This window comes from Rhipicephalus microplus, chromosome X (genome assembly GCF_043290135.1).
Source record: "Rhipicephalus microplus isolate Deutch F79 chromosome X, USDA_Rmic, whole genome shotgun sequence".
Classification (NCBI taxonomy): domain Eukaryota; kingdom Metazoa; phylum Arthropoda; class Arachnida; order Ixodida; family Ixodidae; genus Rhipicephalus; species Rhipicephalus microplus.
Genome location: NC_134710.1, coordinates 223,059,672 through 223,079,685, shown reverse-complemented (window position 1 = coordinate 223,079,685; position 20,014 = coordinate 223,059,672). Strand labels below are relative to the sequence as shown.

At 40.4% G+C, this 20,014-nt stretch overlaps 2 protein-coding genes across 4 annotated transcripts in view; one reads left to right on the top strand and one right to left on the bottom strand.

Annotated features, from left to right (window-relative positions):
• The window catches only part of dre4 (SPT16 homolog, facilitates chromatin remodeling subunit dre4), a 124,799-nt gene extending 119,342 nt beyond the window's left edge, over positions 1 to 5,457 (bottom strand). Inside the window, exons 1-2 of the mRNA XM_037427774.2 lie at positions 5,305 to 5,457; positions 1,516 to 1,617 (exon numbers count right to left, since the gene is read on the bottom strand). Coding sequence (XP_037283671.1) covers positions 1,516 to 1,617; positions 5,305 to 5,373 — 171 coding nt within the window. The 5' untranslated portion in view covers positions 5,374 to 5,457. The remainder of the gene's footprint in view (positions 1 to 1,515; positions 1,618 to 5,304) is intronic.
• Positions 5,458 to 5,831: 374 nt separating this feature from the next.
• Nhe1 (Na[+]/H[+] hydrogen exchanger 1) overlaps positions 5,832 to 20,014 on the top strand; it is a 51,537-nt gene continuing 37,354 nt past the window's right edge. Inside the window, exons 1-8 of one of the 3 annotated variants that reach the window (XM_037427776.2) lie at positions 5,832 to 6,238; positions 7,399 to 7,562; positions 8,527 to 8,607; positions 12,293 to 12,351; positions 13,096 to 13,179; positions 14,621 to 14,722; positions 16,831 to 17,009; positions 17,265 to 17,403. In XM_037427776.2, coding sequence (XP_037283673.2) covers positions 6,030 to 6,238; positions 7,399 to 7,562; positions 8,527 to 8,607; positions 12,293 to 12,351; positions 13,096 to 13,179; positions 14,621 to 14,722; positions 16,831 to 17,009; positions 17,265 to 17,403 — 1,017 coding nt within the window. In that variant the 5' untranslated portion in view covers positions 5,832 to 6,029. Of the gene's footprint in view, positions 6,239 to 6,325; positions 6,477 to 7,398; positions 7,563 to 8,526; positions 8,608 to 12,292; positions 12,352 to 13,095; positions 13,180 to 14,620; positions 14,723 to 16,830; positions 17,010 to 17,264; positions 17,404 to 20,014 lie in introns of those variants that run through there. The other 2 variants (XM_037427777.2, XM_075878692.1) reach the window with 2 other exon arrangements.

Here is a 20,014-nt window from a genome sequence, read left to right as displayed (position 1 = left end):
GACAGACCCACACTCTAAGGAGCTACGCCCCTAAAAATGGTCAACCAATTATTGCGACTTTGGCACGAGTGCATCTATCATTTGTGTAAGCATTAGAAATGCAGAGGCATGACTACGGCCACAAAAGAATCCGAACGACTATTACAATTCAGATCTTGAATATCTGACCAATAGCACATGCGACTTAGAACTGTCGACAGTGGTATAAGCACACTGCACACTTCTAATAAAAAACTACTTATATGCTGTCATTCACTGCTGCCTTCATGTGCAAGGAACTTTTAAATGTGCACTGCTTTTCAGGGAAAAAAAAAAGAAAGTGCACAGGAATGGTTAAAATTTGGGTTATGTGCTGTGCACATATAGCTATGAATAATCAGTGCCCCACTCCAGCATGCAGATGTCATCAAACAACAGACTGGGGCCAAATTTCACTTAGAAAATAGCTGCCTAAACTAAATGCATGCACATAGACCTGGGAATGCCAGACGACTCGTCCCACATTGCAATATGTCAATGACCTGTCTTTGGTCCATGTTTCGAAATGCTAGTTTGTGAAAGTTTGTAGTGTTACGATCATATGGCCTGCGAGAGAGAAAATTGTTCCATCCCACTAAAATAAAAAATAAAGCCCTGTATTACAGTGCTTATCCTAAGCAGTTTGCTGCATTTTTGGCTGTTGGTAGGTGCCGACTTGACCAACATTTTTGAGAAGTACATATACAATAATTTTGCAGCAAAATTTATACTCTTAAGTGCAATGGCATGCATTTCAAGCTGTTTTGAACATGGCTGTCATAATCAAACTTCTTGAGAAACGTAAAAAGCATCATATTCATTTTATCAAACCATGTTTTTTTTTCTTTATGAATTTGCACTCATTAAGGGTCTACAAAAGTACCATTGCTTATTGACTTAGTATGTTTGCCCATGTAAACGTACAGAAAATTTAAGTAGTTGGGCACATCACTTGACTGAACACCTGGAAAGGGTTACGCTTTTAAACCCTTCAGGGCTCAATGACAGATACACAGTACATGATGATGCATTCAAGCCTAATTGTTGATGCCATACATTTACGATACGATTTGTATGTTTAAAAATTGACAATTTTCCAACTCTGCAGACAACTTTTTCAAGTGCTGTAGTTTTCAATTTTACTCTTTTTCTTCACACTGACACCTCTGCTACTACTCACACACAAATGCCATTTCAGCTTGCTGCTGAAGTAACCATGATAGTTTTCTAGTATACTATCTCTTGAAGGGTGACCACTTTTAAGCTACTCGTTTATAACTATGAGGGATGTGATTACAACTGTTCTCAGGCAGATTATGGCACCTACAAACAATGCAGGCATGCCTGTGTTCCTTTCTAAATACTCAAGAATAGCAATTATGAACTGGGAAATCAATCATCAATCATTCGCAATTTTTTTTTTTGTTTGATGGGTTACAATCACACTACTTTCAAGTACTTATATAAATGTAACTTGTATACACTCCGAGACCTTACCTGTATAGCTGTGGACTTGCTGTACACAATCTCTTCATCAACTCCAACAGCAGAAACAAGTGCATCCATTTTACCAAATGAGGCATGATTCTCGTCAGGTTTCTGCGCATAAAATCAAACGGTGAGCTGATTTTTGTTGTGCAGTACAACACATTTTGTAAACAAATTATTCTGATAAGTTGCACCTTTGCCACAATATAATGGGACAGGTAGCCACAAACAGAAAGGAAACAGATGCCTGTCAACATATTGGAATGAACCCTTCAATAATGTGCAAAGAGTTAAGCATCCAACTCATTACTGAACCTAGCTTAAAATGCGAACTTCCACAAACTACACAGGCTCCAAGTCATATGCCTTACAAAAAGAAGCATGCAACCATCTAAATAGGACTTGTCATAGCACACTCTTAACTACAATGGCAGCCGTTCAGAGCCAATTCTATGCAGCTGCAAGCAAACAGCGAATTTTTTACTTTTTTTCCTTTCTACAGTAAACACACAAGAGCAGTGTTTCACTTATGGGAAACACAACAAACACGTTGAACTTTGCGCAAGTGGGATGCAAGACTTGCAGACTTGGAACGCCAGCATTCACGTGTTTTTCTATTTGTAGATATCACAAACATCGATCGTTGAGTGCTGCGCTTTATGACTAAAATCTGCAACAGTGCACACACTTGCAAAGATTACCAGCCAGTGTATTGCACGTGACACTGTTCCAAGCATGACACACTCTATGCCAAGGATTTATGTTTGCAAGAAGCCAAATTGAGAGAAATGTTAAGCTGCTTTACATTAGTTATGCTATTTGCACGACAAGAACATGTGTATGCAACAAAGGGAAGTTCTGGGCAAGCACAATGTACTGCTGTACAATATGCAGAAGCAATAGGGAGCTTGTATGAACGGCGGTGACGCTATGCACTCTGGGTAGGCAGCCATTTTTTTGTCAGAGGTGGCCCGCGAGTGTAGCAGCGCAGTCGTGTTTCCTAGCGTTGGCGTAGCTTACAAGCGTGATCGAGTGCGAGCACGACGCAAATTTAACTCCAGGACGTGTCGAGCACTATGTCAGTCTCACCGGAAGACTACACCGCAGCGCTACGCCAGAAAGACCTCGAGTGGTACGAAGAAGACACGAGAATTTTCTCCAAGTGGACCCATTCACGCTTCATGCGGGCGACTGTGTAAGTGACGTGGAGTTGTGGCCACGCATCGACAGCTCCGATATTCATGAATTTCTCGTTCTGAGAGCGAGTTTGAAAACTCGGGAGCACATGAAGTTCAGAAAGGCCCTAAAAGGAGACAACTTTTTGAAGAGTGGCCGAGTGCAGGAGCCGTGAGTGAAGAAAGGCGCCGCCGACACCGCTGTCGTCGTCACTCAAGTAAGACGTGTTAAAAAAATTGAGAACGCTCTTCTCGTGCTTCACGTAGAATAACAACGCAGTGGGATGTGAGCAGGCTTCGCTGTTCCCGGCAATGCATGTGCAGTGCGTGGCAAGGATCTCGTCATCACTCTTGGCCACGAACCAGACGTCGACGAGGGCATTGTGAACACACTGAGAATTTAATCGGAAGAGAAACAACCATTAGCATCTATGGCAAACGCAAGTACTTTAACACCTCTTACTGGAGTGACGACGATCACGGTGTCGGCGGCAAATTTATTCACCCACGGCTCCCACAACCAGCCACTCTTCAAAAAGTTGTGACCCTCGAGGGCCTTTTTGGACTTCATCTGCTCACGGGTTTTCAAACTCATCCTCGGAACGAGAAATTCATGAATATCGGAGCTGTCGACACGTGGCCACAAGTCCATGTCACTTACACAGTCGCCCGCACGAAGAGTGAACGGGTCCACTCGGAGGAAATTCTCATGTCTTCTTCGTACCGCTCGAGGTCTTTCTGGCACAGTGCTGCGGTGTAGTCTTTCGGAGAGGCTGACATAGTGCTCGACATTTCTTTAAGTTAAATTTGCGTCGCATTCGCATGTGATCACGCCTGCAAGCTACGCCAACGCTCGCAAACACAACTTCCCAGCAGAGGTCACTTCCCAGCAGCCTCTGACAAAAAAATGGCTGCCTACCCAGAGTGCATAGCGTCGCCATCGTTCATGCAAGCTCCCTATATGTTAAAACAAAAAAGTAAAGAAAATTAGATTTTTGAACAAAATGAAAACATAACCAAAACTATCAATTTTTTCGTTCCAGAACGAAACCAAATTTATTTTTTTTAATCATTTTTCGCTTCATGTGAACACTTGGCCATCCAGGACAACCAAGGCCATGCACCATGAGCAATAATGCACGTCTCGGAAGTCAGTACTAGCGCGCATCTCTGGCAGGAATTCCAAAGTGAAGATATGTTGAAGTTGTGCAAAAAATGAACCAGAGATGCTTATATTAATGCATACAATTGGACTTTCATGCCCCTGTCAAGCAAGCCGGCTTGGAGAGCCAGTGGATGGTTCAAGACCATGCTCGCTCCCCTGATACACAGCATTGAGCCCTGCTCAAAACAAGTTCGTAATTCACTAGAGCAAAAAAAAATAATACTATAATTGGAAGGATAGTGGTTAGCACCGATTTGTAGAAATTTATGGTTGCTGCGCTGTTCTAAGAAACATCGGAAGAACGTGGTTTAGCCATGTTCCACTTTCTTAAGGCGCATGACTGTACCCCAAATTAATATTTTTATCTTTAAAATTTTTGCACACATTAAAAAAACGTCCCGAACCGTTATGGAATATCTTTTTCGTTACTGGACGAAACTTTTCACGGTGGAACGAAAGTAAATCGAAGCGAAAACCATTTCGTTCCGACATCCTGCATAGAAGTGACGACTGCAGATATGCGTTTGCAGAGGTATGAGACGGAGCTTTGCGCGTGAAAAAGGCAGGTCATTTGCGCTCCTGAAGCGAACAGCCTAGCAGACGCCATTTGAAATGGAAACTGAGCGGTTGCTCACACTGTCCTTAATATGCCGTGCTGCTCGCGATTTTGTTGCCAATATCGCAAGGGTGTATACATGTGGTCGAAGCAATTACTACCACATCGAAGGTCGACTTCACACATACCAGCTAAGAAAATGACTTCGTTTTTCAACCCTGATAGGTTATTGATACGATAAGCGATCTAGCAGGAAAATAGTCCTGTCCCTACATTGATGCAGACCTAAGTGCGCACCTACGGGCCATGTATTTTCAAGATGCGATGTCGGTTGACCGGTTGGCGACAATGCGCAGAAAGAGCGCGAGCGCAGAGTACTCGACCAAAATAAACCTTTATTTTTTTACGCACGTATTGGTATAAAATAATACGTTTTTATCAGCAAAGAAAATGATGTCATTCGACAGTGCCCTATTCTAGAATTATGCTAGTACAGAGATGCGTTGTAACGCTGTGCGATATAAAACCATTGAAATGCTACTATAACATTCATGGTGAAAGGATGCCTGGAAAACTTTCTGCCTGTAGCCTCTAAACACTGGTTTTCGCCGCAGGTCTACACATCGTCAAAAGGTGACGGCACGTGTCCCTACTCGAGACGCTACCCAAGCAGTCATTCTTAAACACTAGGCTCGCACTTTCACCGAGAACGACAGCCTATTTGCGTTAACAGCTACCATACGATTTATAAAATGATTTGGGTGGGCGCTGAATTCATGCAGCTTCCATTACTTAGGGCAGTAACGGACATGGAACAATGTACCCGGCTCATTGACAACGCAATACAGCAAGAAATAAACTTCAGAAGACGCTGCAGAGTAGCAGTAAAAATTCATGCGTACCTTCCATGCTGCGTAAAGACGTCGTATTCGCCGGTAAAATGTGTCTTTATTCACTGTCAAATTTGCCATTTCCAGCGAACAATCACTAGCAAATGGCGGTAACCACTTCACGGTTGCGAATGGCGCGAGCTCAGCGCAAGCGCGCGAGAATGAAAATCGTCACTCTGCCATCAGTGGCGCTAGTTAAAACACAAAACACCTATAGTTGAACTATAAAACAACGTTTTTGTGCAAAAATACTAAAAATAATTTTACGTTATTTGTTATTTATTAGAAACAGAGGTGGATAAATTACAAAGTTAAATAAACGTTAGAAAACTGTTTCAAACTTGTGTGGCGGTCTTATCCAAGCCAATACAAGTCGAGCCGGTTTCGTGCGGTGTTCGCAGACGTTTCGTTCGTGGTTTCTTGCTTTTGCTGCAGTACTCTTTGCTGAAACGGTAGAAAGGTAGAAGTGACAGCTCTTGGAGCGGCGGCCGAATTTCTCGCTATCATTCATATTATACATAACCTTCGCTTTCCGGGACCTGTCCTTGTTCGTCGGGCAATTCTACGAAGTTGCCTTCGATGGAAAGATGTGCGCCCTGTGTCGGTGCTTCTCAAGCTGCTTCAGATTTTCAACTGTTCGCAATGTGAAAAGATCCGCTGGACGGTTAATTATGGGTTGACTTCAAACGCTGAAACATCTTCAAGGCAAAAAAAGAAAGCCACAAGAAAAATATAACATGTTCGAAATCAATAGTCCAAGAGATATGGGGCGTCATTTGAGATCCAGTCTGACTACTCCTAGAAAAATTGTGATTGCTTTTCTAGTCTTACTATGGCTCGCATCTGTTTGTGAGTCGGCGTTTCAACAATCTACTTGGACGTCAACCCAGTCGTCAGCTGGGCAGCTATCCAGCAACAGTTCGTCGAACGCAGCGATCAACAACGCGTAAGCTAATCTTACTGCGGTCGTGTAGACTCGCTTGCGCTGCACGCCCCAAGCATACAGCATTTTTTTTTTTTCAGTTGCAATGATCTTCTCGCGTTTTAGTGCAATTTTAAAACGTAAGGCTGGAGGAAACGCAAACATTTTTGTGACTGTTGCCACCACATTTGCCGAGTACGATGTCGCATGTTCGATTACAAGCCTGATTTAGATAGAGGCGAATGCAAAATCGCCCATGTAGGTGAGTATGGTGAACGTAAGAATTGTATACGATCAGTTATAGACAGGAGTTTTCTTCGGAAGTGTGCCGCCTAATCAAGTAGCAGTTTCGATCAAACTATCTATTCCAAAGTGCACGTTGCATATGAGGTCAAAAAGCTGTTATATGCAGCTTCGCTATGCCCTAGCAGCCGTTATGAGGCAGTAGTTCTAGCATGTCATAAATGATTGCAAGTATTGAGCAATGTGCTAAGTAATCTGGTAATTAGATATAGGGGGCGGTTATAAAGACTACCCGCTATGGTAGCTTAGCACGTAATGTATCGCGCTGCTACGCTCGAGGGCGCGAGTTCGATTGTCGGCCACGGTGGTGTCATTTCGATGGGAGTGAATTGCTAACACTTGTGTGGTTCAATTTAGGCGCACATTGCAGAACCCTAGGTGGCCAAAATTAATCTGGAGTCCCCAATTACGGCGTGCCTCATAACCAAATGAAACTTTTGGCATATAAAACCTCAGCAATTATTATTCACTTTCTGGTCAATATTTATTGTGAATTTGTATTTTCAACCAGGCATTTAACTCGCAGCCTTTGTGTGTATTTCAGACCTAGCCTGTCGTTAGTTTTTTTTTAGGGTTGGAAAGTGGACTAGTTGAAATGTCTGCAGAATTGAATTCAGTAGATGGTTGCCTTTTTCCAATCTCTGCTATCTTTCACCCTTCATCCCCTCATGCTCCCTTCTGTTCTACAAAAATTAGCATTTTTTAGTCCTAACATTAGAGGTTCATTCAACTCAAAGGGGGTTCAATTTAGTTTTAATGCAAAATATCTTGTGGCCTACCTGCTTATATAATTCTAAACTTTTTCAGAGACCCTTTGAAGCCTTCAGTTATATGTGTTGGCTCTCAAGCGTAATGAAACTTTTATCTATGTTGAACTTCAGAACAATCTCCATATCCAATGGAACAGACAGCAATGTTTCGGCAGTTGCTGTGACAGCATCAGTTCTTCCTGCCCAGCCAGCAGACCCTGTTCTTCCACAGAAGGAATCTGCTGAAGAAGAGCATCACTCCAGCATGACTATATTCTTCGCTCTCAGCGTGATAGGTGTGTTAGTGCAGGATTCCACCTGTGCAGTACGAATGTTTAATATCTGTTGTTTAAAGCATATCAACAGATGTGTACTTGCACATTTTGTATAGTAAAAAATAATACACTTGCTTGTGTTGTTTGATAGTGAAATTTAGGTTATCAGCACAGAGAGTAGATCATTTTTGTTGTGACCTTCGAATAATGTGAATTCTGTCTAGATTTTCTTTAACATAGGGGAAGCATGGATTAGCCATTAATCATCATTACATTGGCTGTAAGCATTTCGTTGAATGCACTAAGTGGGAGAAAGCACGGCATTTAGGACTATTTACTACTGCTATGCATTAGTAGTATTGTTCTTAGATCTTGTCAATGAGGAATTTGCTGATTTCTTTCATCAAGTGCCTTCATTTTGATAAAGTTTTTTTTTAGTTTCTTAAGCTCAGTATTGCAAAGCGGAATAATGAAGTGTTGTGGCCACGTTGGCATTACAGTGCTATCTGCCCTCAAGGGTTGAGGTGGAAAGGGACAGCAGCAACTCTTAATTGTTGTTTCTGCTATCAAAACTATATATATATATGGCCAACCGTAAATTTTAGCTCTTTTTGTTTTATTTATTTATTCTACCTCTTCTGTAGCTTTGATAGAACTGTTTGAAAAAAAAAAAGGTGGTGTCCTCAATATACAAGTCTCTGTCTTGCTGCAGTCAGCTTTCTAGTCTTGACCTCAAAGAATGCAGGGAATGTCTATATAAGACCCTGTTGGTTTCAACAAATTGGCTTAGATAATAGTTCTGTAGCCTCTTCATTCATTTCCTATAGAGCTATGAATAATATCCAGCCGTGCAAAAATGCCATGTTTTTCAAAAAGGTAATGCAACATTCTAAACTCGCTATACAGTGAGCCATGAGAAGAGCAATAAAATAAAACACTACTTTTTTCCTAAATGACAAACTAACATGTCAACTTTCTTTTTCAGCGGTGTGCATATTGATGATTCACTTTTTGATCCAGGCCAACTTCGAATTCCTTCCAGAAAGTGTTGTTGTTGTACTCATCGGTAAGCACACAATGACAGAGATTGCATGATATAAAAGGTTCAAAAAAGGCATTGGTCATTGCTCAGTATAGAAAAATAACATGGCAATACAAGTCCACTTTTATCAAGGTATATCTGTTGCTTTGTCCCATTTCGCATAGCACAAGTGTAGATGCTGCCTTTATTATGGTATATACCATCTTAAAGAATAAATGAAACTTGACAGAGATCACATTTCATGGTGGTTTCTTTGTGCATGACATATTTTTTGCTAACATCTAAGCTACATGTTAAACAAGCTTGAATTGAGGAGATTCGTATTTTGTCAAGATTTTTTTTTTATCCTTGCCTGCCCTATTCTGAAAAAAAAAAATGCATTCATTGGTATTTGCTAGTATACCTCCCATTGCTGTCATTGATGGCGACGAGTTCTGTGCGACTGAAAGTGTGCTATTCTAGTAGCAAATCACCACATTTTATTCAAGTTCTTCAATGTTTATAGCCATTTTACATATTGTAAATGTCTCTTCATGGGGTTTTATCTATGAAGGTTATCATTGAAAATACTTCATTATAAATTTTTTTTAAAATCACTAAGTCCTAGTGCTATCATTCAAGCTACACCATTGACTTATATATATATATATATATATATGGTTGAAACTAGATTTAACGAAGTGATGGCCACATTAATTATTTCATTAATTGGGAAAGTTTTAATATTGAGAAATGGGTTTTTTAATTGTTCAAAATCTAAAGTTCTATAGAAACACCCAAAAACTATCTTAGCATGGCTATGATAGTTTTTGAAGGTGTTTGGCCAAATCACCTCTTGTGTTCGTTCATCTTGTTGGCACCTTATTCCTTCCATTAACATGCACCAACTTGCACTACAAAAAGTTCTGCTTGAATTGCTGTAGCATTGTATTTTCTGCAGACCCTCGCCTACATATGTGAAAAGTTCACCGGGGTAACCCAGGGGTGCCTGGACATGGAACTTTCCATGTCCAGGCATTCATGCACATGTCTTTCCATTCACGTGAAGCTATAACTGCCTGCCAATATGCAAAGATGGGGGAAATAAATGCAGTTATTTTGCTAGCAGGTTAAGAAAGTTGCAAGGAGATTATCTGTGCCATCTGTCTCACAAAGCATGAACTAACAAAAGCAGCCAGCATAGTTTTCCTGTGGGAGCATTTACAGGGACGTCATAACCACTACTGTCTCTAGCACCATTTGATATTTAATGGACCTATTGGCTGCCCAGCCTGTTTTCAAAGCATGGGCATGGCAAGCAGCCTCATTGCAATTAAGCTATGGTCATCATTAAAGTGGCTAGATGTTTTATCACATTAGTGCTAAAGTGCACACCCCCCCAAAAAATTGTGCTTACGTCAAAAATAGAGTCACTGTTTTTTGCACTCTCTCGTATTTTAAGAAAAACTTGATTAAACAAGGGTCAGTTCGGAGTTAGCTTCGTTAATACAGGCTGATGACAACAACGAACCTTATGGGTGGCTGCCGGGGAATGTAACTTTTTTGTTATATTGTAAACTTGATAAAATCCGCTTTTGTTAGATCCAGTTGTGGCTGTAATGCATTAGGCAGATTTAACTATTCAAATATCTTCTACCAGAAATTGAATCAGCGTCTTTGTGTCTGGTATTGATGCTTCTTTCTCTTAGCGTGTGCGTCAGCAGAATAAATAAAAAGAAAAACAAGAAAAAAAAAAAAACACCAGGACAGGTTCTGGTTGTTTTTTTTCTGTGCCTTCGTAAGTGTTCCCTTTGTTACGGCTATGCAGTTCAATACTCAAGCCTCTTCAAGCATGCACTCTTCATGCAAGCACGCAAGACAATTCATATGCATGTCTTCATCTTAATATATCATTAAGATGAATTGCTTGAAAAGTTCAGTAGTTTGTGGACTTTTATACATATCTTTTGCACTTGTCCCAAGGGGAGTTTGTAGGTGTTTGTACAAGGAATGTTTTTGAACAGCACAATTATCACAAAATGGGATATTTGAAATTAATTTATGGTAGCAGCACGCATGAAAATTCGAACACAGAAAGGAAACAGATTTACGGAGTGCACTTTTTCAGGGGAACTTTTTATGGAGGGCAAGCACAATACAAATAGAGGGAACAAGAAAAACGAGAACCAGGTGCGATGAACCCTAGAAACCACAACACCAGTATGTGTCAGATAAACTGAGAACTAAAAGCAGTTTGAAGTGTCAAAGAAAGAGATGTACTACATGCCTTCTCTTGTTGACAATATTGATGCCTGGCCAACACACATGCTTTTGAATGTTAGGGTTTAACATCCCAAAACCGCCTATGATTATGAGAGACTCAGTAGCAGAGGGAGGGCTCTGGAAATTTCTACTATCAGGGTTCTTTAGCATGCACCTAAATCTAAGTACGTGGGCCTCAACATTTTTGCCTCCATCAAAAATGGGGCCACCATGGCCAGGATTCCACTCCATGACGTGCGGGTCAGCAGTTGAGCATCATAACCACTAAACCACTGTGGTGGGTAACTTCATTGTTTTCGGTACACAAAATCCAGATTATTCGAGTAATTTTGTGCATGCAGTTGGTCTCTCTGCCTGATGAAAACAGCAGGGCCTCAGAAAGATAGCAGATATCTGCACCGCAAGCTGTGGCATTATAGGAGTGTCAGTGTCTTTGTTTTACGCTCTTCTCGCGTTCAACAGTAGGCGAGTTTTCGCGCCACATGCCACTTTCCCTCTATATATCTGGCAGCCTAATGAAGGCAACTTGTAGAACACCTCAGGGCAACATTCAGAACTTCTGTCAGCATGCCTCAACTCAGCACCATTGTTGATTTCTACACTCAAACTGTCTATTTGCTTTCCCTTTGAAACACCTTTTTACTGAGGCTGCAATGAAAAAGAAATGGGAGTGGGGCGACTGCTGTCATACTGAACATGCACTCATTGTCACACCATTTGCAGAAAGTTTCAGGCCATTATGGCTGTGATGTAAATGGCAAGCCAGTTCTGCGGAGTCTCATAAGGTGTATCAAGAGTTGTTACAAATAAAATTAACATCTACTCATTTGTTGCTCAAAGTTACGAGAAAATTTATGCCGAGGGTCTCAAACTTATTAGAGCCAGCAGGCTAAAGTCACTTGATTTAGTTTCCACAAATGATGGAGAGTGAAGAAGGTAAGAACAAGGAGGGGGGGGGGGGGGGGGGGCGAATTGAGCAAATTGTCAGCAAGCGTTGCCATTTGAAAGAAAACCTTTCCCATATCACATATAAGGATAAGGGTCATTTTTGAAAGAGATCTGGTGCCATGATTCCAAGATCATATCACTACCAATCTCCGAAATGGCTAAAATATGGACGCCGATTGTGATTAGAGCTTTTGCCTTAGAGTTATGTGGCGTGACAGGAGGACCACATAGGGTGCCTCACTAAAAGAGTGCTTTAGACCGGTGCAGCTCATGAACACACCTATTAAGAAAATGTTTAAATTGCAGTGCAAAGACAGTCATGTGTAGGCTGCAAGAGAGTGTGTCATGAGCTGTGTGTTTGAGACACATGATCTTAGCAGTGATGTGGGGGGAAATCCATGGCAGCGATATAGTTTCTTTAGTGGACAAAATAATAACTTCAGTGTTTTGACAATGCAGTAGCTTTTGCTTATTTTGACTTTTCCTTTTTCACTTTTAGGTGCCTTGATAGGCCTATTTTTGAAGCTGATCTCAAGCCAGCACCTTGGAAACTGGCAGGTAAGATGAATGCTTGGCTTCACAGCATTATTTTTTTACTTGTTTTACAATAGATATATAGGCATTTCATTTCACTGGTAGAAGGTCTCATAGCCTTTTAATGTACACGGACTTGCCCCGCCGCAGTGGTCTTGTGGCTAAGGTACTCGGCTGCTGACCCGCAGGTTGCGGGTTCAAATCCTGGCTGCGGCGGCTGCATTTTCGATGGAGGCGGAAATGTCGTAGGCCTGTGTGCTCAGATTTGGGTGCACGTTAAAGAACCCCAGGTGGTCGAAATTTTCGGAGCCCTCCACTACGGCGTCTCTCATAATCATATGGTGGTTTTGGGACGTTAAACCCTACAAATAAATCAATGTACACGGACTTAATATATTTCTCAACCGAGAAATTCAATAACAAAATATGTTAAAAAGATTTACTGGATGACAGAATGAACCAATGACATTAATAACATTTTGTTATCATGATTTCTCATTTTCATCACAAATGAAATGCATAAAAAAAGATAATGCATTGAAACTGAGAGCTGGGCAAGTTATGTAACCATATGCGAAGTTGGTTTATAGAATTCATCAATTTATGTTCCAGAAAACTCTCCTCAAAACTAAGTAAAGTTGTTTAGGTGTTATTGCATGTGTCCCATTATAATAAGTTATTTTCAAATTTCATCAAGTTGAACAAGTTTTGTGCAAATGTTTTCTTTCGTTACACCAATCATTTACATTTGAAACATATCTTTTACAGAAAGAAGAGGCTCTCAGTCCAACTATGTTCTTCCTTGTTCTGCTGCCACCCATAATCTATGAATCTGGGTACAACTTACACAAGGTATGCGTTAGTGTTTTATGGAAATGAAATTTTTATTTATGCTATAAGTCCTAATGTGTAGATATGTTTAATAAAGGGGGAAAGAAAGACAACCAAATGGGTGGTTGTCTTCTTTTTCCCTCTTAATCCTTTTGCCTCGATGCAGTTGAATTCTGCTTATGTAAGAATGTGTTTTTTCATCATAGGCTGTACAACATCGAAAACTTAAGTTATCTTTTTATTGTTGTTGTTTTTACTCTCTATATAGTCTGCATACACACTCATGTTTATTTTTTACTTATGTAGGTTGTGTTTATTTGTTAAAAGCAGAGTTTATGTTAGGTAAGGGTGAGTCAATGAGTACGAATATCCCGAGATGCGAATTAATATGTAAGAATAATGAGCCAGTGTTGGTTATTGTAATGCTGGTGGCTCCACATTGATTGGACGGTGCGGAAACACATACCACTGGTAAAGATGTTTTTTTTTACTTATGCTGATTTTATAAACTATTTGGAAAGAACGCATTTTCACAAGAAGGTTCCTTATAATGATGAGCTCACTTCATCACAATATCCTGGAAGAAACAAGAATATTGTGCACTTTTATAAATTTTTAATGTATAGACCTAGTGTTCAGACAATGAATTGCTGTATTTTGATTTTGTCTCAAGTTATGTGTCATGTTCCTCAACATGAATACTTATGGTCTCAGTTGCCATGTATAATTAATGATGGGAATTTTCGCATTTGTATATGCAGTGCTTGAGGGTTGAAACGCTGGCTACATAATCCACATACTTTAGTTTTCACCATCTTCATTTTGTCTCCTGCCATAATGGTAATTTTTAGTTACATTTACATGGAAGTCTCACATCAGAGGTACCACTTACATCACAACACTTACATTAGAGTCATCATTACCTTTTGCAGCCATATTTGTAGCAACATGACGCAGTTAGCTTGAACAGTTTGTGCATACCAGTCGTTATACTGAAAGTTATAATGTCACATTTAGATCTCGGCACTGTGAAAATTTTGTTAAAGTGCAGGTAGTTGGTGTGAGGGAAAGTAATGATGCACATTCGTTCATCACTGTGCCCTGCCGCGGTGGTCTAATGGCTAAGGTACTCAGCTGCTGACCTGCAGGTCGGGGTATTGAATCCCGACTGCATCGGCTGCATTTACGATGGAGGAAGAAATGTTGTAGGCCCGTGTGCTCAGATTTGGGTGCACGATAAAGAACCCCAGGTGGTCGAAATTTCCGGAGCCCTCCACTACGGTGTCTCTCATAATCATAAGGTGGTTTTGAGACGTTAAACCTCACAAATCAATCAATCAATCAATTGTTCATCACCATGAAAATTGTGTCAAATGAAGGATAACCTTACATATAAAACGCTGGAGGAGGGTAAGAGGTGCATAGTAGTTATGCTTTTGGTGATTTCACTCATTTATTGCAGGGTAACTTTTTTCAAAACATTGGCTCCATCCTAGTATTTTCTATTGTTGGCACAACCATCTCTGCACTGGTTATTGGGGGTGGTGTTTACTTGCTTGGCTTGGTAAGTTGTTCTCCTTATCTCTACTGTTACTTAGCATGTGTAGCACTTTATCTTTTGTCATGACATATAACTCGCCATACTGTCTCTTGCTACGTCATCTGGGATAGTTCATAAATTGTTAACCATTCATCAGTTGGCATGCCATACATTAACCCTTTAATGCCTTAATTATAAAACTGCCTAGCAAAATGAAAATTGTTTTCATTTTCCAGCTTTAAATAACAACCTTTAAATGATTCCGTAGTTAAATTATCTAATATGCAACTTTAATGCATACTTTTGTGTACGTTGCAAATTGTCCATACGCCACAGAAGTGAGGACCGTGCAACAAAAGATGTTCTTCAGAACTACGTAACATGTTGTGAGCAATCTCTTGAGTGCGTACACACCAAATAAACAAAATTATTGAAGATAGAACCTATGGTACCAAGGCGAGAAAAAACGAAGAACTGAGAGCTGTTGAACGCGCTTCGCGCTCTGTGCCATCAGCTCCAAAACAATTGGCTCTAGCTTAAACTACCTAAGATGAAACAGCACTAGATTTTTCATGCTGAATACTACATGCTAGCTTGAACTACCTTAGACGAGACAGCGCTAGATTTTTCCTGCTGAATACTACATTCTCCGTGAGTACTTGACAGCCGGCATTAAAGGTAGCACGCATTTTGTGACTTACTTGCTCGAAGTTTTTTAGTATGTTGCGGCATCCGGCACTAAGGAGCTAATTGTTCTGGCCGTGAAAGAGGTTAACATCCTCAGCAGCCATAAAACATTTACCTGGATATTTTTTCTCCTAATGTTTGCGAGTTACTAAAAATAGCTCGATTAGAAACTGAAAATATTTTTTGAGTTCCTAAATATGTTTCAGTTTCTAAATATGTTGCTCAATGGAGCAACATATTTAGAAAATGGAACTTTGAAAAAAGTCATAGTATCATGCACCACTAAGTTACATAACTGCCTTCTAAAAAAGGCAGAGTTTGAGAGAAAGAAGGAAAGATTGAAGAGGGGGAAAAAGATTTATAAACCCGGGATGTCAGTAGAGCCAAAGTTTCAACAAGCTGACTTGTCTTTCAGCCTCAAAGAAGGTCAGTCTGCTTGTCAGAACGTTGGCTCCAATGACACCCCGTGTTTATGAAATTTTAAATGGTCCCCTCTTTAGTTTGTCTCTTCTTAAAAAAACTTATCTTTTTTGTCATCTTGCATCAACACTCGGACTTCCTTTACGGGTTATTCAAATTTATGAGGTACCAGTATTAGTCATGCTTGTTGTCAAACAAAGGCCTATGCATCCTTAAACAGTCTATATTTCTAATTCAGTTTAATATATATGTATTGATTAAGTTTGCAGAGCAAAAGTTTTTGCACTTTTTCCTGTTGCACCGCTAACTTAACATGAAGTACCAAGTGATCCAGGACTAATTATGGCAAGTTTACCCAAAAATTTTTACCCCTGTGAAATTCTTTGCCTACGGAGATCAGAAATGGATCCCTCGAAATGTTCACAGAGCCTTTCAATCACATTTATTAAATCATAATGATTTATAATATACCTAGTAACTGGTATGACATTTTTTAATATATGCTTGTTTTTGTTTTATTTGCACATATTTTATAACACAGTTTTTCTATATTTACCACTGTCTACTATAACGTTATATCTCTGAGGTGTGGTTTTATAGGTGGTCTCACTTATTTATAGTTTCATGACTTTGAAGTCTCCTTCTGTATCTGCATTTATCATATGCACTGTATCACTTGTATTCGTAATTCTAAGAAATCAAATCCACTCTTAGACCATGCTATGTACTGAAATCAGAAACTGCGAAAAGGCAGGTCGATATTAAATAATATCTTGGAACAATAAATATCATGGGGGTAATTTATTTTGAAAACTAATGAAATAAAGTTCAGGACTGTAAACGATGAAGTTGCAGCCTTTTATTTTGTAATTTCCAGTGACTTTGCTTCACAAGCTCTCTCACAACCTGAGGTTGTTGGGTGGAATGCTGTGTGAAACATATGTGATCCACATGAACACATGGTTATAGATATGTGTAGCTACGGATGTCTAGTTAATTACACATTGCATACCCTTGCGCTGCAGGCTGACGTAGCCTACAAACTGGACTTCACTGAAAGCTTCGCATTTGGCTCTCTTATTTCCGCTGTGGATCCTGTGGCAACCTTGGCCATCTTTCATGCTTTGGACATAGACCCAGTGCTCAACATGTTGGTATTTGGCGAAAGCATCCTCAATGATGCTGTCTCTATTGTACTTGCCACGTGAGTCATTTACTGTCTTCTTTTGTGCTGATTTCAACCAGTAAGTGCTCCTCAGTGCTGTGCTACTATAAAATATGGCTTGTGTTCTTATTAATGCCATTCTGTTTCTTCATTTCATATTCGCTTTTGTAACAGTGTAAGTGTGTGTCGCATAATATCTTGAAATAGCATGAACAAACTGGCCCAGATGTCAATTCTTCTGCAACATAAGATACATACGAATAAAATGTGTTTCTTGTTTTCTACTTTCATCAGAACCATATTGGAGTCAGGAAGCCCAAGCATGGTTTCACTGACGACAGGTCAACTTGTTTTACATGGCATCCAGCGTTTCTTTCTTGTTTTCTTCTGCTCTGCTGCTATTGGAGTGATCTTTGCCTTGGCAGCAGCTCTTATATCCTTTTGCTTTTTGGGCACTCTTTGTTACTTTTTCTGCTTTCTGAGCTAATGAAAAATAAATATTATTAATATATTTGATAATGTTTTTCTTAATTCGGTATATACCAAGTAGTTAAATGCACTACTTTGTATCATAAAGAAAGCATGTTTTAGAAGGAAGTAATGTTGAATAAAGAGATTTTCAGGCCTAAAATAGGCTTCTGGTAATTTGAACTTGTTTTTGTCAACTTTCCTGAGCCCCTGTTTTTCATTCAGCATGTTAGAACACAAAAGGGTCGAGAATAGGGCATTCTAGTTGTTGTATGAGGTTCCTGTACAATGAGCATCTATAAGACATACTAAAAAAAGAAGTTTGCTACATATCGTTACATGCATTGTTTTACAGTGTAGACCGCTTATAACGTAAGTCACTGGAGTTGTAAAAATCCGTGCTATAAGCGGTACCGCGTTATAACCAAAGCATGCTTTTTTCGGCCTTTGCCTATGTCAAAAGGGCAACCCACCTTTCAAAAGCAATTTACTACACTTTTCACTCGCAGGCACATTCAACACAATCACAACACTGCACGGAAACAAAGTTTTTGCCGCCACCGACGCCTTCTTCAGGCCACTCTCAATGTCCCTTATGACGCATTCTTTAATCTCCAGTGATAAGGCACGGCGTTTTTTCACACCGCTTGAAGACGCCGCCAACGCCATGGCGACAGGAGCTACGCAAAACACGTGCTCTGGGCTCTCAGATGGCAACGACACGGCGAAGCGCACACAGCAAATCCAAAGAGGCAAAAGAAGGAGGTCGAGAGAAAAAAAAAAGCATGCTACCGCTTCTCTCCCCAACTCCGCACAGCGCGCACCCGGATTGGATGCTGCCACGGTCGCCACGGTGATGAAAACACGCTCCCTCCTTCTAAGGTCTCCCCGACTCCCTCCCTACTGTACCCTCTCTTCTCCTCCACAATGTTTGACTTTTCGCGGTGGTCTCGACGTGCGCCCTCCCGCTCACACTCACAATGTTCCGGCGCGCCGGGAACGCCGCCTGGAAACCGTGCCGACTGTGCTCCGTTCGCCGATTTTGTGGTCGCGTGCCTAAAAACTCCGCGCTATAACCGGTATTCTCCTTCGTGCGCCTACGCAATAAACGGTCAGCTTATACATTGAGTTCTATGGGCGACATATCGGTGGTAAAAAAAACCCACGTTATAACCAGTCCCGCGCAAAAAGCTGTTACGTTATAAGTGGTCTGCACTGTACATACAACGAACCTTCTAAAACTTGTACCCGATTTCACCATTCGTTACGAGATGTATGCAAAAGAAAAATGAAAGGAAACAGTGCTGTTCAATATAAAAGTATTTGTGTGCTGTAGCATAATCTGGGGTCAATAATTTGTCAATGTCTTGTGAGAACTATGCTTTACAAAATGGTGAGCTTGTTTACATAATAAGAGAGTTATTTTTTATTTGATTAGTTCTTGTATGTGAAGTTTCCTCACTTTCATAAAGAATAGTAGCGTGCGTTTATTTCAGACGTCCATGTGGTATAGACAATGCATGAATACATAACTTTCATTAAACATGAAGGAAAGAAGTGCACATTTCTGAGGGCTCGTTTTCTTAGTTAGACACAATACTATTGAGACCTAACAAACAATTATGTCAAGAACAGCATAGGGGACGTTATTAGAAATAATGGCAAGGTAAAGGTGAAGAAAGAAAAATGAACGGAAAGATAACCTGCTGTGGGCAGGGACCGAACTCGCGATCTTCGAATAACGGGTCTGATGCTCTACCAACTGAGCTACCACAACGGCTATCCCCCCGTCCATTTTATGGGGTATATACATGTGCATTAAATGTAAAAGTGTCAATCACTACCGCCATTAGCCATGACAGTGAGTGTGGATCATTTTTTAATTGAATGTTTGGTGTCACTTAGCACGTGAACTTAGTACGAGCTGGCAGTTGACCAATAATTCCTCGTAGACTACCTGAAGGCATTAAGTCTGCCAGAGCAAGACCCTCACTATGAATGAAGTAAAGAAGTGCACATTTCTAAAGGCTCGTTTTCTATCATTAAGACCTAATAGACAATCAAGCCAAGGAAAGTATAGGGGATATTATTATAAGTAATGGTCTGTTTATAGAAGTAATTGTCTGTTAGGTTTCGTTAATATTGTGTCTAACAAAGAAAACAAGCTTTAAGAGTCATGCACTTCTTTCCTTCAATCATAGTGAGGGTCTCCTTTTGGCAGACTTAATGCCTTCAAATAGTATACGAGGGATTATCAGTCAGCTGCCATAATAAGTTCATGTGCCGCGTAATGCCAAACAGTCAGTTAAAGAGTGTTCCACACTCGGTGTCATGGCTACTGGCGGTGCTGACTGACGCTTCCATGTTTAATGCACATATATACCCCACAAAGTGGACGGGGGATAGCTGCGGGGGTAGCTCAGTTGGTAGAGCATTAAACACGTTATTCGCAAGTTGCAGGTTCATTGCCTGCCTACAGCAAGCTGTCTTTCCGTCTACTTTTTTTTTTTCACTTTTCCATTACAATTATTTCTAATAACATCCCCTATACCTTCCTTGGCATGATTGTCTGTTAG